General features: G+C 33.2%; 1 protein-coding gene across 1 annotated transcript; it reads right to left on the bottom strand.

The window, feature by feature from the left end:
* Positions 1 to 6,948: 6,948 nt before the first annotated feature.
* LOC100257657 (uncharacterized) lies at positions 6,949 to 10,237 on the bottom strand. The gene is made up of 3 exons (XM_002271886.5): positions 9,511 to 10,237; positions 8,419 to 8,766; positions 6,949 to 8,323 (listed from the first exon to the last, which is right to left on the bottom strand). The coding sequence occupies exons 1-3, from the start codon at positions 9,964 to 9,966 to the stop codon at positions 7,700 to 7,702; spliced, it is 1,428 nt and encodes a 475-aa protein (XP_002271922.1). The 5' UTR covers positions 9,967 to 10,237; the 3' UTR covers positions 6,949 to 7,699.
* Between the last annotated feature and the right edge of the window lie 3,763 nt (positions 10,238 to 14,000).

Raw genomic sequence — 14,000 nt, 5'->3', positions numbered from 1 at the left:
GTAACTTATGTTAATGTCTAAGCACATAGGCCTTGTAGGACCCCTCTGCAAGGTCGTCCCGTAATCCTCTACTCTACATCAATCATTTGGGTGGGCAAGTCGTTTGATAGACCATCTTTAGTCGTATGACCCAATGACCTTAAGGTCGAGTGATTGATCTGTCCCAAAGTAGGTTAGACGAACAAATCCTACATGAATACAATAAGATTGATGCTCGACTGTCCTTCACACATTTACTCACTCATTAATGCGCAGATTACGTGTCAAACACGCTTCATATTAAATACAATTGTTACTGGAAAAATTCAATTCTCAGCGGCTCATCATGGCAAGACAGGCGTTATGCAGGTCAATGTCGTAATATCATGCAATCAAGCACAATTAAAGTGTCATTAAGACACCTAAAAAGACATTAGACCACAATAGGTATAAATAACCATGCATATTCTATAAATGATATGCGCTTTCTTTTTGAAAAAATTTCTTACTTGCTTAAGCCATTTATTGACTTCAACATCGAAGGGGCGTGCCCGGACAAACCACCTAGATAACCTTGTATGCAAGTTCCACAGTCGTCCACATCTTGAGCGAGCTAGACGAAACCATTATTGTGCCATTTATCCGACTCTTGGACACTAAATGAAAGCATCCTTGTTGGATCGTGTAACAGCAGGCCCTAGTTTTCAAAAATCTAAACTAAAATCATGGCAAGCTACACTTCATTCAAATTTTAATTTTGTATGCAAAAATAAAGAATCTATATGCTTTAAGATAAAAATAATAAAACAAAACAATATTGTTAACTCACTATCACATGGTATTAATGTAGTTTATTTATCTTTATACATATGGGGGTCTAATATTTAGGAGAATTCTAGAAAATAATTTATATTAAAAATGGGAACAAGTAAGGGCCAACTTTCCATATTTCCATACTCGCATTCCTAAAAATTCAATATTAATTTTTGCTGAAATCTCAATACTTTCCCCTCAAGTTGACATATGGAGGCTATGAACACCCAACTTGAAAATTAGATGCGAAAATGGTTTAACCCAAAAGATTTTGTAAAGATGTTAGCTAACTGCTTAGTCGAAGGAAGATGAACTATTTGAATAAATCTCTATTGAGTCTTTTGGCGAATTAGATGACAATGGATTTTGATGTGCTTGGCATACTCAAGAAAAGCAGGATTGGCAACAATATGGAGAACTCTTTTATTGTCACAAATAAGAGTAGCAAGGTTCGTGTGCTTCATGTTACAAACATTGAGATCAATAAGCAAAAAATTTTACCAAGTGATTTCACAACAAATAGTGACTATTACCCAATATTTAGTTTAGCTAAGAAACACAAAACAATATATTGTTTCTTTGATTTCCAAGAAATTGGTGAATCCCCAAGCAAAACACAATATCCTATATTGGAACAATGAATCTAGGCAACCGGCCTAACTTGAATCATTGTAAGCATTTAACTTTAGTGTAATAGAAGAAGATAGAAGAATTCCATACCTATAATAGCCTTTGAGATAACAAAAAACATGATTTATTGTAACAAGGTAAGGTTGTCACGGCTTATCCAAAAATTGTCTTAATACTTGAACACTATAGGAGATATCTAGCCGAGTGACTATGAGATACAATAACCTACTTAGTCTACAATAACTAGAAGGATTTATTACTAACTTAACATTGAATATGTTTGGCTCAAGAAGATATTCCAAAGGTATAGAAGAAGGCTTGGAAGCAAGAAGGTCAAATTCTTCAAAAAGCTTCAAGGATTATTTTCTTTGACTAAAAAAGATACCACACTTTAAGCAAAAAACTTCAATCACAAGGAAGTATTCAAGAATTCCCAAATCTCAAATGTGGAATTTAGTGTGCAAAAATTGTTTAGTGGCCTAGATTGCATCAATGTTGTTGTAGTGAAAGAATCTTTTGTAAGTTCAATAAACAATGAATAATGTGCCTTTGATTACCTATAACTAACATCTAATAATTCTAATGATCATTTAACAAACCATTAATGAGAAGCTTGCTTAAGCCCATGAAGTGATTTTTTTAGCCAATAAATGATATTTTTATCTCCAAATTGTGAGAAATTGGGAAATAGTGTCATACAAACTTCTTTAATGTTTAAATTGGTTTTCTTTTTATTTTTTTTTATAAATTGGATGATTTCATTTTTTTATATTAAAACTCTAAATCTAATCTTTCTTAAACTTGCTTTAAAGGGTTTGCGAAATTGAATACAAATGGTTGAAGGGTCCAAACTTCAAATTGGGGTCTTTTATGCACTGTATAGTGCAACTAGTTGAGGTAGGAAGGAACCAATTGAGTCAATTGGATTGTACTAGTCAAGGTGCACTTATACTCTCTCTCTTCATGTATTTATTCAATCGAGGTTATACATCAACCAATTAAAAATCGATAGAGTTGGTTGAAAATTGATTGAGCTAGTTGGGTAACAGTAACCTTAATGGCTAAAGCTTGATTGATCGATTGGTCAATTATTAGAACCCAAACTGTGTCTAATAGCTCATTTATGTTTCCAATTCCTATTTAAAGGCTCCAAACTTCTTGTATCGAGGGAGAAATGTTTTAAATCATTCTTGAATATTATTTTATTCTTGGAGAAATGTTTTTAAATTGCACTTTCAAATTTGCATTTCATCTTAGTGCACCATTCAACCATAATTTCCTTATATTCTATTGTATAAAATAATAAACTAAAAGTTATATTCTTATCAAATATTTTCTTGTATACCTTATAAGGTGGCTCATAGACTCCAATGCGAGGTATCACTTGAGGAACACATTTAAATGTAAGGTATCACTTAGAAATCATAAATGTGGGATATCACTTAGGAAATTCAAGAATAAAACATTTTTAAGAAAAAGTGTAAGTGTCTAATGAAGTCAATCAATTTAAGTGTAAAGCTTGAAGTTTTGTTAGTGTAATTTTGATATGATTAAGAGTTTGAAGAGAGTGGATCTCAATCTAATAACATCGAACCATTATAAAAGTTTTATATATATATATACTATATTTTTGTTTATTTGTATTTTAATATCAGGTCATTTACCTTACATTAATATAATAGAACCGTAACATCTATAAATCTCAATATCCATAGAAAAAATCAAATCAATAAAGGAAAATAATATGAAGTGGGTCGATGAAGAATCAAATTCTTAAAAAAAAACAAAACAATATTATTAATTCACCATCACAATACATGTATCCTATTTACATTTAAAGTCATAGGAGTCCAATATTTGGGAGAATTCTAGGGAAAATAATATATGGAACGTGTTATCATTTTTTTCCCCCTAAAATCAAGGAGATAACTTTCAATCTTTTCATACCCGTCTTCCTAAAAATCCAGTATTATTTTTGGCTCTTCTTCCAATGCTTTCTTTAATGTCAATATTGTTTCTCAAAACAGCACGTGCGCATTCCTATGGTTGTTTGGCTTTGTCGTGGCAAGATATAATAAGCCAAGAGAGTTAAGTGGGCAGCCAACCAATGAAATCTATTCGAGGATTTTTAAGGATTCTCAATTCATTTCGTATCCAACTACAAATTGTTTTCTTTATAAATAATAAATACCATAGTTTCCTCACAGTTATTGGTCAGTGAATATAGCAAATGGGTAGAGGAGGATAAGGGAAATTTTCATTTAATATTTTTTTTTATTTTAAATTTTTTAATTATATTCAAAGTAAATGTAATTTGTAAAAATATAAATATTATAAAATTTTATTTATTTATTTTTATGAAACATATTTTATTTTTATATGTATTAAAAAAGAAAAATAAAAAATAAATCAAATAAATTTATTTTTATTTAATTAATATATAATCGGACGGCACGAGATAAAATAATAATTGAACCTAGTTCGAGTTTTTTTTTAAAAAAAATTCAAACTGGTTTTTAAAACATTTGTACTTTTTCCAACATTATTTGATGAGGGGTGAGATGACAATGGCGTCCAAAAACTTTCATTATCATTCCTAAATGCATAGGTGAATAAGGTTATATAACCAACAAATGAAGGTCATTTGGTTACTTTGAAAATTAGTTCTACAATTAATCAAGTGTTTTACAGGTTTTGTTTGATAACTGTTTTTTAAAATATTTCTAAAAAATAATTTTTTAAAACCATTCTCTAATATTTTGTTAAATAAAAATATGTTTGAGAATTTAAAATGTTTTTAATATTTTTAATATTTTTAAATATATTTTAAAAATAATTTTTATATTTAAGTACTTTAGTTTTAATTATTTCACACGTTTGTATAATTATATTTTAAACAGTTCTCAAAAAACAATTTTTTGGTAGTTAAACTTATTTTTTTATTTTTTTGCTTTGGAAAATAAAAAATTATTCTCAAAAACAATTATCACAAGCTCGTAATCTTTTGTAAAAGATTTACCTAATACTCTAACTTAATTTGTAATAAAATTTAATTAACTCTTAAAACATCTTCCTAAACTCCTATGTGCAAAAAAGCATCTCATTAATATTTTTCTTCTTAAATAAAATTCCCATTTTTTTATATTCTTTTTCTCATAATTACAAAGAGCCAAACATGTACAGTAAAATGAGAAGCAGTGATGTTGAATATCCTGAGAAAGCATAAATGCATCACTCCCCAATCTTTTCACACTGCAATACATATAAGCTTCCCTTGCCGACACTTTTTTTCAGGTACATAAATATCTACCCAATTGAATTCCAACTCTCATGCCAATTCCCAACCCCCCCATCTATTTTATTTTTTGAAGTGCTCAACATGTCAAGCAAATCAACAACACTTCCTAAAACTCTTACCACATTTATTGATTATACTATATACTATATACTATATACTATATACTAAGCCACCCAAAGTCAATTGCAAATACCCATAAATATTAGCTTCATTCCTCAAATGTATTATCATAATTTTTGTGAAGATTCCAACTCTTAATTATACTCTTAAGTGAAGTCAAGCATAGCCCTTGTCAATGAACCAAATTTCACGCAAGCTTGGCTCATTTTGAATTCACTAAAGTAATAGTTTAACATGGTATCAAAATTTTGTTTTATCCATATGATAAATAATGGTCATAGTTCAACTTAAGGGGATTGAGCGAGACGGAGCCACCGGCGCTCCTTCGCTCCAACACATGCTTGTATGTTTATATGGAAGCGAAGGTAAGGAATGGTAGCAGAGCTTGTAGTCAAGGATTGAGGGTGTTGAGTCAACTTTAGAATCTAACAAAGCCAGTATAAGAAAGGAAAAGGAAAAGGAAAAGGAGGGGTTGTTAAAATAAAGAATATGAGATGTTCTTGCCCAAGATTAGTTTATTAGAAGAATGAATTTGTATATTACATTGTTTCACTAAACTCAATGGAGCCCCACTTCCTAAGAAAAGCTTGGACTTTAGACCAACCTTCAACTCACTTGGCCTTGATTTTTTAACCAGTGGTCTTCCCCATTTAATGAGCTAAGTTATCCAATAATTAAATTAATTGCACGATTCTAGGCTGCGGTCGACCATCACTTTCTCTGACGTGTGAGAATGGAAGTTAAGGTAGTGATTTGAGTCAAATATTTGGACTCAATAAATGAAAGGAATGCAGCAACCAATTGAATGGTCCCATTTTTTATCAAGCTTTGCTTAATAACAAGGCATAAGTGAGATGGAGCTGATTGTGACAGTGGAAGGTGGCAATTAAGAAGGTGGACAAGGGTTTGGTTGAGTTGCCTCTTGGGAGAGTTGTTTAATGTTCCTTCACATTTAGGGAATTGCAAAATCAAAACTTAACTAGGATGGTCCTCAACCCATGGAAACAACTATGCTGACACAAGTAAAATTTGGATAGGCACCCAAATTGAGGTCATTTTCTTAGCAACACAAAAGAAAAACACTACACAATGTGTAAGGCAAAGCAAAAGAAGAATCCCATTGGAAGACAAAAGAAAAGCAAGAAATCCTCAGCGCAGAATGGTCCATGAAAAGCAAAGACAAGCAACTGCCTAATTGAAGAGCGTAGGGATTTTGTTGGAGAGGTGGGCTATCCCATTTACTATTTGTACTGATACTTTTCCAAGTCATCCCTCCCATCCAAAAACCACCATCAATACGAATGCTCCTATGTACCTTACCCCAAAAAGCTAATGATACTAAGCCCCCACTCATCAATTCAGAATTTGACCATTCAGGAACATCATCACGAGGTGGAAACTTCATATATATATATTTTAAGAACACCCCTAGTGGAGTAAAGAAGAGAAAGACAAGGTCTGGAAAAGCAGGTTAAAATGTAAGAGAAAACAAAACAGCTGTGCTGAGGAAGGAGAAGGGCTAAAAAGATAGAAGTCACATGGGGGTTTAGCAAGGGCTTTCACCTAGTGCCCCTGGTGCTGTAATGATATTTCAAGCACAAGCTTTGCCTCAAACGAGGCAAACCCACTTCCAACCTAACCCCACATTGGTTAATTTTTTGATGGCCACTGGTGAGAGATGGGTTTTAAAAAACAGTAAAGCAACTTTGCAGAGACCCCACCATCCCCCACTAGGTGGGGGAGAGTAAAGGAAGAGAGGCTAAGGGCAACCCTGCCACTTAACTTTCCAACAACCAACCCTAGATGCTGTGTAGCACCATGCTAAGATAAGAGATCCATGGACAGATGGATAGTAAGAAGACCTTCAGTTCAGAGAGACCCCCAACCACACCCTACCCACCACAGGCAAGAGATCTAAGAACTGAAGCTCTTATCAATGATCAAACAATTTACAGGCTCAGGAAAACTACTGTGATTAAAAAAAAAAATAAGACTTGGGCATTCAATATGTATACAGAAACACAGGAGTTTTGGCTTTTATATCTCTACTCATCATAAAAAGAGGGTCTGGGCATTGAAAAAGATTTGAAATGTACAATTCACAGAGATCCAAAAGGAAGAGATGCTTATCTCTACATTCATAAGCATTCAATATGTGACGGACACAATGTCCTGTTTACATCTTTTCTTGGCAGCACTGACAATATGCCACACTACAACCAGAAACCCCATATCAGACATATTTTTGTGGCAGAGTCTATCAAAAATAAAAAACAAACACTACAGAGTTTTTTCTTCTTTTACCCTGCCTGCCTTTCTTCCCTCAGATCTGAAGAAATCCTTTTTACTTCCCAAACCAAGAACTATAACATCAAACAACCACACCAGGACTAGCACATCCATGAACAGTAGAATTAAAGGACTAAGATATTAGTGTCAAACCCATTTAGGATGATGGTAGCAGAGTTTTTGTCGCTACCACAACCGTATTCATTTAGACAAAGAGAATTAGTAGAATCATAAAAAGGTTTTAATGGATCTGCTATACCAAAGCTTCACCACCTTCATGCATGGAAGGTAAACTAAAAAACAAAACCTCCACTTGCTCTATCCCTAATTGGAAAATCGAGCTCCAACTCCATAGCTGGATCCTGCATTGAGAGTATAAAGATTCATCGAGGCCCAGGTGGAACCTGTGAATGATTATGCTCTATTTACAGATTAATAGAGGCATACCGCAACTTCCAAAAGCCCTCGATCAACTTAGCACCTACTCTGTAACTTTACCATCTAATCTGTTAGTAAATTAAAACTAGCTACCAATATAAACAATTGCCCTAATTTAATCCTACCCCTTTGTTAGACTTCCATCCTCCAAATCACATTATCAATGCCACCATCATGCGTTTTCTCCAGCGCAGCAACTTTGGCACGGTGTGCTGCTAGGGAGACTGAGCTCTTTCCTCTTTCTTCATGAGGGAGTTCACAGGCTTCACTAATGGACCCTGATCTTAAGTCAGCTGGAGGGATGAAACAGTCCACTGAAAGGCCAGGAACATTGAATGCCACCTCTTCAATTGTCCAAGTTTCTTCCATCCTGGTCTTGGTATGGCTCATTGCCATCTCTCCAAACCTGAAAAGGGTCACTATTGACCGCCCAGAGTGAGCTATCATGATCCCTTCAACTGGCCTATAATCTTCCAGGAATGAATTGATTGTGGTTTCCCAGTAAACAGCATCTCCACCATTGGATTGGATGCGGGTAAGATGGGAATCCTCCATGTGAACAAGAAGACCCGTTTTCTGGCTGAAGTAGCCAAACAAAACATGTCTTATGATCTCTGCTGGGCCTTCACTCCTGGCCTTCAATGTCTGAGGGTCAGCACATAGCTTGAGGATAAAGCAATCCTCACCATTGATCTTCTTTTCTCCAATGCATCTTGCATCAGCAAACATACTAGCGGTGGTTCTTGGATCAAGGCCCTGAAATAAAGAATGCAATAAAGCCATCTGATCAGAAGACTGATTAAAATGGAAAACCAAAACTAGAGCAAGTGAATGATCATGTAAAGCTTCACCTGAAGAGCTCGACGCAACGGCCTAACAGGGCCCTTTGCAGAATGCGCTCCCAGCCAGGGTGTGTGCCTCCAGACAAGCTTGCCATTGCAGCCAGCATGAACCTTGCTACCCCCAACTGCAAGTTCAACATACCACATGTCTGGATTCATCTGCCAGAGCACAAACCCACCTGAATCTGCATCTTTTGAGGCATTCCGGTTCTTCAAAACCCTAGTTGCAGTCTCAAACTCAGAAGCTATCATCTTCACCTTTCCCATGGCATAAGCATTTCGAATTGAGTTCTGCAGTTTTTGCCCTCCAGAGGCAGCTGTGTATTGCTGCAATATGTACTGGGCAGAAGAAGTTTCCTACAATAACACCCACAAAGCAGACAAAAATTCAGGGTAATTTCACTCAGCTACAGACAATATAAAGTTGAACGCTGCCAATTGAAGAAAATAATTTCAAGCCCTCGGATCAACTGAATCTCAGCAACCAACATCCCATTTTCATCCCCACACATCCAGCCAAAAAAAATATTTAAATTTGAAAAAAAAAAATCTAAAAGCAAAAAATATACAAGCTCATGGATCTAAATGAAAGTTATAAAAGTTTATGCTGCAAAGATCTTAGTGATTTAGCTAATCATAAAAAATGTAGAAAAATAAAACAAAATTATGATAATTTTTTAGGTGTTTGAAACAGTCAAAACAGGGGAAAAAAAAAAAAACCCTCCGCCCAATCGGGCTCGATAGAAAGATCTTTTTTTCATACGTAAAATTCAAGACTAAATTTTCATTTTCTTTTTCTTTTCCTTTTTCTTTTCCTCCCCCTCCATCATCAACCAAACGAGAAAAAAATCAAGAAACGTTAGAAAATGGAAAATCTTAAATGTAAATCACAACTACCAAAAGAGAAAAGATTAATTTGAAGCATTCCAAACCATGTGTACAAATAAAGAGAAAAGATAAAGAACGCTCATAAACAAACACTCTGCTCTCCTAAATCAAAACATCGAATTGCTGTCTCACTTCAATGATCACACTGGAGTTGAAAATAAATAAAAAAATCATAAAGAAAAACCTCAAGCAAATAGAGGGAGGGATACTCACAATGGGAGTGTCCTTGATGCTCAGGTGAGGCAAAGGGTCAGTGGTGCTAACGTGCACCGGGGCGAGAGGAGCGCCCATCACCCCAAGCAACAGCCTGAGATCAGACCTCCTGTACGCCGCAGAAGTCACAGACGGAGTCCTGGACAGCTGTCCCTTCATCCAATGCCCTAAGCCTAAGCCACTCCGCTTCGACTCACCGATTTCGCTGCCGTCTGGATCCGGACCCTCCATCAATGGCGTCAAAGTCTCCCCCACCACCGGCCTCAAACTCCCCGATCTCGAAATCAGCGGCTCCGGATTTGCCACGTACTGGTTGTGGCTCTGCTTCCTCCTCCGTAACAGCCCCGACATCGGCGACCCCGCCCTCCCCGGACTCTTCGCCCGCGACCTCGCCGGAGAAAGCCCCCTCACCACCTCCTCCTTCAACGCCGCGAAGAACCCTTGCTTCCGATCCATTACAAACACTAACCCTGACCCTAACTGCAACAAATACGAATCAAAGGTGAAATCAAAGAGATTGGTGAACCGACGAAGAGAGAGTAGAGTAAGAAGAATGTGAATGTGAGCTCTTCATAGAGAGAGTCAACAGTGGTGAACTGGTTTTAGAGAGAGAGAGGGAGAGTGATGAAGAGTGTGATTTTGGAGAGAAACAGGAGAGAGAGACTCTGGCTTTAGAATGATTCTGGAGAGAGAAAAAGTACGGTGACCGATTTTTGAGAGAGAGAGAGTGCAAGAGAGTTTGCATGATGGTGATCGAGAGATATTCACGCGCATGCAAAGAGCGTGGGGAATGCATGTGTTCACAATGATACGATGCTCATCGCTTCTAGGCTGGCTCTATGGTATGGAAGGTCCACCATACACCATCCTCTCCACCAATCAAAACAAGACACCTGTTAAGATTTTGTAAATCTTCTAGACTTTCTTACACTCCATACTTGGCTTTGATTTTAAATAGCTACTCATCAACATACACTTTTGTACGTTAATTAAATAATACATAATAATAATAATTGTAGACGGCTTCATTTAAATCATTTAGAAAACATTAATTTTTAAATATCATAATAACATCCAATCTGATTGTCCTTTAAAAGATTTGTCTATGGTAATAAATATTATAATTGGGATAAACTTTAATGAAAAATCTAAAAAAAAAATCATTTTTGTATTCTTAAAAATAATCAAAATTTCAAAACCTAAATAAAATAAAAAATTTTAAATCATGGCAAGATGAAAATCTAAATTAATACAAATTTACGTTTGATGGTAATTCTAAAAAATTATGAATGACATCGGGATGATTAGTGTCATTATCTTATTCCTAATAAGACGGTCTAAAATTTAAATAAACGGGTTTGGAACGTCTTGTCATTCATATAAAACATTTTTTCAAATATTTTTAAAATGTTAAAAAAATTAAAAAAAAAAACCATTCATAAAATCATTATCAAATCGGTTCCAATTTAAAATCAAATAATTATTAAAATAAAAAATAAAAAAATGTAATAAAACACTCGATATCATCATTTTTGTAAATTTAACATAAAATATATAAATTTAGATTAAATTATTAGAAATTTAAAATTTTATATGATAAATAATAAATTCAATGAGTTATTGAGGCACGAGGAGTATATGTATTACAATAAAATTAAAACTATTAGTATGACGTGTAATTATAAAATAATATAAATAATTAAATTTTCATACGCGGGATAATAAACTCAATAAAAAAATTGATGACGTCAGCGATGTCCAAAAAAATAAAAGAATGGAGAAAAGAAAGGTGTTTGAATGGACCATAGCTGATGTCGATGGGTGAAAGAAGAGCACTATTCTCCTATGTGATTGGAGGAGGACTCACCACGCTCCTTTATAGCGCGTGAGGCTCGTATTCCCGCGAGGGGAGCGAGTCAGTAGTGACAGCATATATTCGGGAAAAAAGATTGCCGTGTTCCATGGAATGTAGTTACATTTTACCTCTCAGTGTTTATCGTGGGCGTTTCCGTAATTTCATGCGATATATGTTCCTCCTTTGCATGTGTGACACGTGGTCAATCATTCGAGCGAGTACGGGCCATTAGACACTCGCGGAGGTGCACGCACAGCTGTTCCAAATATTCTACGCCGTTAGCGGAGTGAGATTTTTGACAAAACGGCAGAGAAAGAAAATGAAACGGCAACCGCGAAGAATGACAGAGGTTGTTGTACTTTTTTTCCCTCTCTTTTCTTTCTTTTTAATTTTAAAATTTTTTATGGCTTAAATATTATTATTTTTCCCCCACCTACAATTTCGGTGGAGCTCGAGAATTTTGGATTTTTATATATTTTTTTCATTAAATATTTGTTTTATTTGATAGTCCCAATTTTAAATTTCACATTGATTATGTTGAAAATAAATTATGAGAAAAAGTTAAATGTTTGATAAATTATGAAATTAAATGCATTATTTAAGTGTTTTAAAAAATAAATTATAAAATTATTATGAATATACATCATCATCAAAATAATATTAAAAATATAAATATTTTTTATTTTAATGTAAAATTAATTTTTAATTAATAAATTATTGCATTATTTAAATATAAAAAATCAATGGTAATATAATAATACCCGAAAGGTAACACGTTTGTAAAAAAAAAAATTAATTATTTTAAAATAACATTTTAAAATTTGTGTTTTATATATTTGAGTTCCTATTTTATGATTTTTTATTTTTTTTCATATCAGCATATAAAAACACATTTTTCACGATAAAAGAAATACAATGACCTCATAAATTTTAGTAAAAAAATTCATTTTTTATATACGTTATTTGCCTTATTAATAAATATGATTCTAAGGGCCTAAAATCCAGCTTATGTCAATTTAAAAGTTTTTATTAAAGGTAAATAATTAAACATTCAATCAAATAGATTTAAGCATTTTACCAAATGAAATATGTTTTTTCCAAGTATATCAAAATCTATTGATGATGCGTAAGCTTTCCTTTTTCCCTTTTTTTTTTTTTTTTTCTCTTTTCATTATTTTCTACCTTTTTGGTTTTAAGTTTAAAAATAGCAAAATTTAGTAAATAATAATTATAATAATAATGGCATGAAATAAAAGAAAAAAAAAGAGTAAGTCCTGGTTTGAGATTCTTTTTTTTTTTTTTTTTTTGGAAATTAAAACTAAAGTCATAAATTTTAAAGGAGGATATTAATATTATAAAATATTCATTAATTTTCATATTAAGGAATTTTTTAAACCATAAAATCTTTAAACAAAATGAAAAGTGCATAGAAAATTCTTATTGAACTTATAGAAAAGAAGTTTGACCTACCAAAAGTCAAAATTAGAATTTTAAAAGTAAAGTTTTTCTAACTTTAATAGTAATATTTTTTAAAAACCCTAAAACATCTAAATAAAATTTATATAAGTTTTTATTGAGCTTAAATAAATAAATAAATAAATAAGACATTTTGACTTCTTAAAAGTCGATCCAAACAGGACCTAAATATTTAGAAAATTATAGTATAAATGGACCAAAATGGTAAGCTATAAAAAAGTCTACAAGAAGTTAAGGGTGGTGATAAATTATGAAAATTGTGGTAAAAGAATGATTAAAGTAAAAAATAAAAATAAATTGAACTTAGGATTAAAAGCAAAGATATTGAAGTGAGGTCATATCCCTAGAAATAAAGTGAAGGGACGGAATGGGCCCACTATAAAGAATTGGCCCATTAAAATTGGACCGCTTTTTGACCGGCTGATGTTTCTTCTCTTTTGACAGTTCATATATGGACTTTGCTAAGAAATTGGCCTCACAAGGCTTGCACGTGTGCTACGCTAATGGGCCATCCCTTGGTCTCATGCGTGGGCCCACTCAATATTTCTTTTCTTTTTTAATTTTTTTTTCTTGGCCTTTGGCCTTTAGCCTTTTTGGGGTAATCTATTCTCGTAATTGATAGAAAATTCGATTGAATTTACCTTTTTTTTTTTCTTTTTTTTTTTTTTGTAATCGATTTTGACACACAATAAAATGAGTTTAAGACCAAAATAATATATTTGTAAAAAAAAATGATAAGAATAGTATCCATTTGAAAATATTTGTCAAAGTAGTCTTCTTTATCCACGTAAGCATCCACATGGATTTTAAGTGTAAAGAACCACCGTTGGTGACTGTGGTTTTAGTACTTACAAAAATTTCCTTAAAACCACAGTTACAAACTGTGGTTTTACAATTTCTCTTAGAACCACAGTTACAAACTGTGGTTTTACAATTTCCCTTAAAACCACAGTTAGTAACTGTGGTTTTACAATTATTTTCAATTCACATCTATTTTAATGGTGTTGTAATTTTAATATTATTTTTAAAATATTTTTTTATCAAAATACCCATAAAACCACAGTTAGTAACTGTGGTTTTACAATTATTTTCATTCTGCATATATTTTAATGGTGTTGTAATTTTAATATTATTTTTAAAATATTTTTTTATCAAAATT

This window comes from Vitis vinifera, chromosome 3 (genome assembly GCF_030704535.1).
Source record: "Vitis vinifera cultivar Pinot Noir 40024 chromosome 3, ASM3070453v1".
Classification (NCBI taxonomy): Eukaryota; Viridiplantae; Streptophyta; class Magnoliopsida; order Vitales; family Vitaceae; genus Vitis; species Vitis vinifera.
This window is presented reverse-complemented; position numbering and strand designations above follow the sequence as displayed.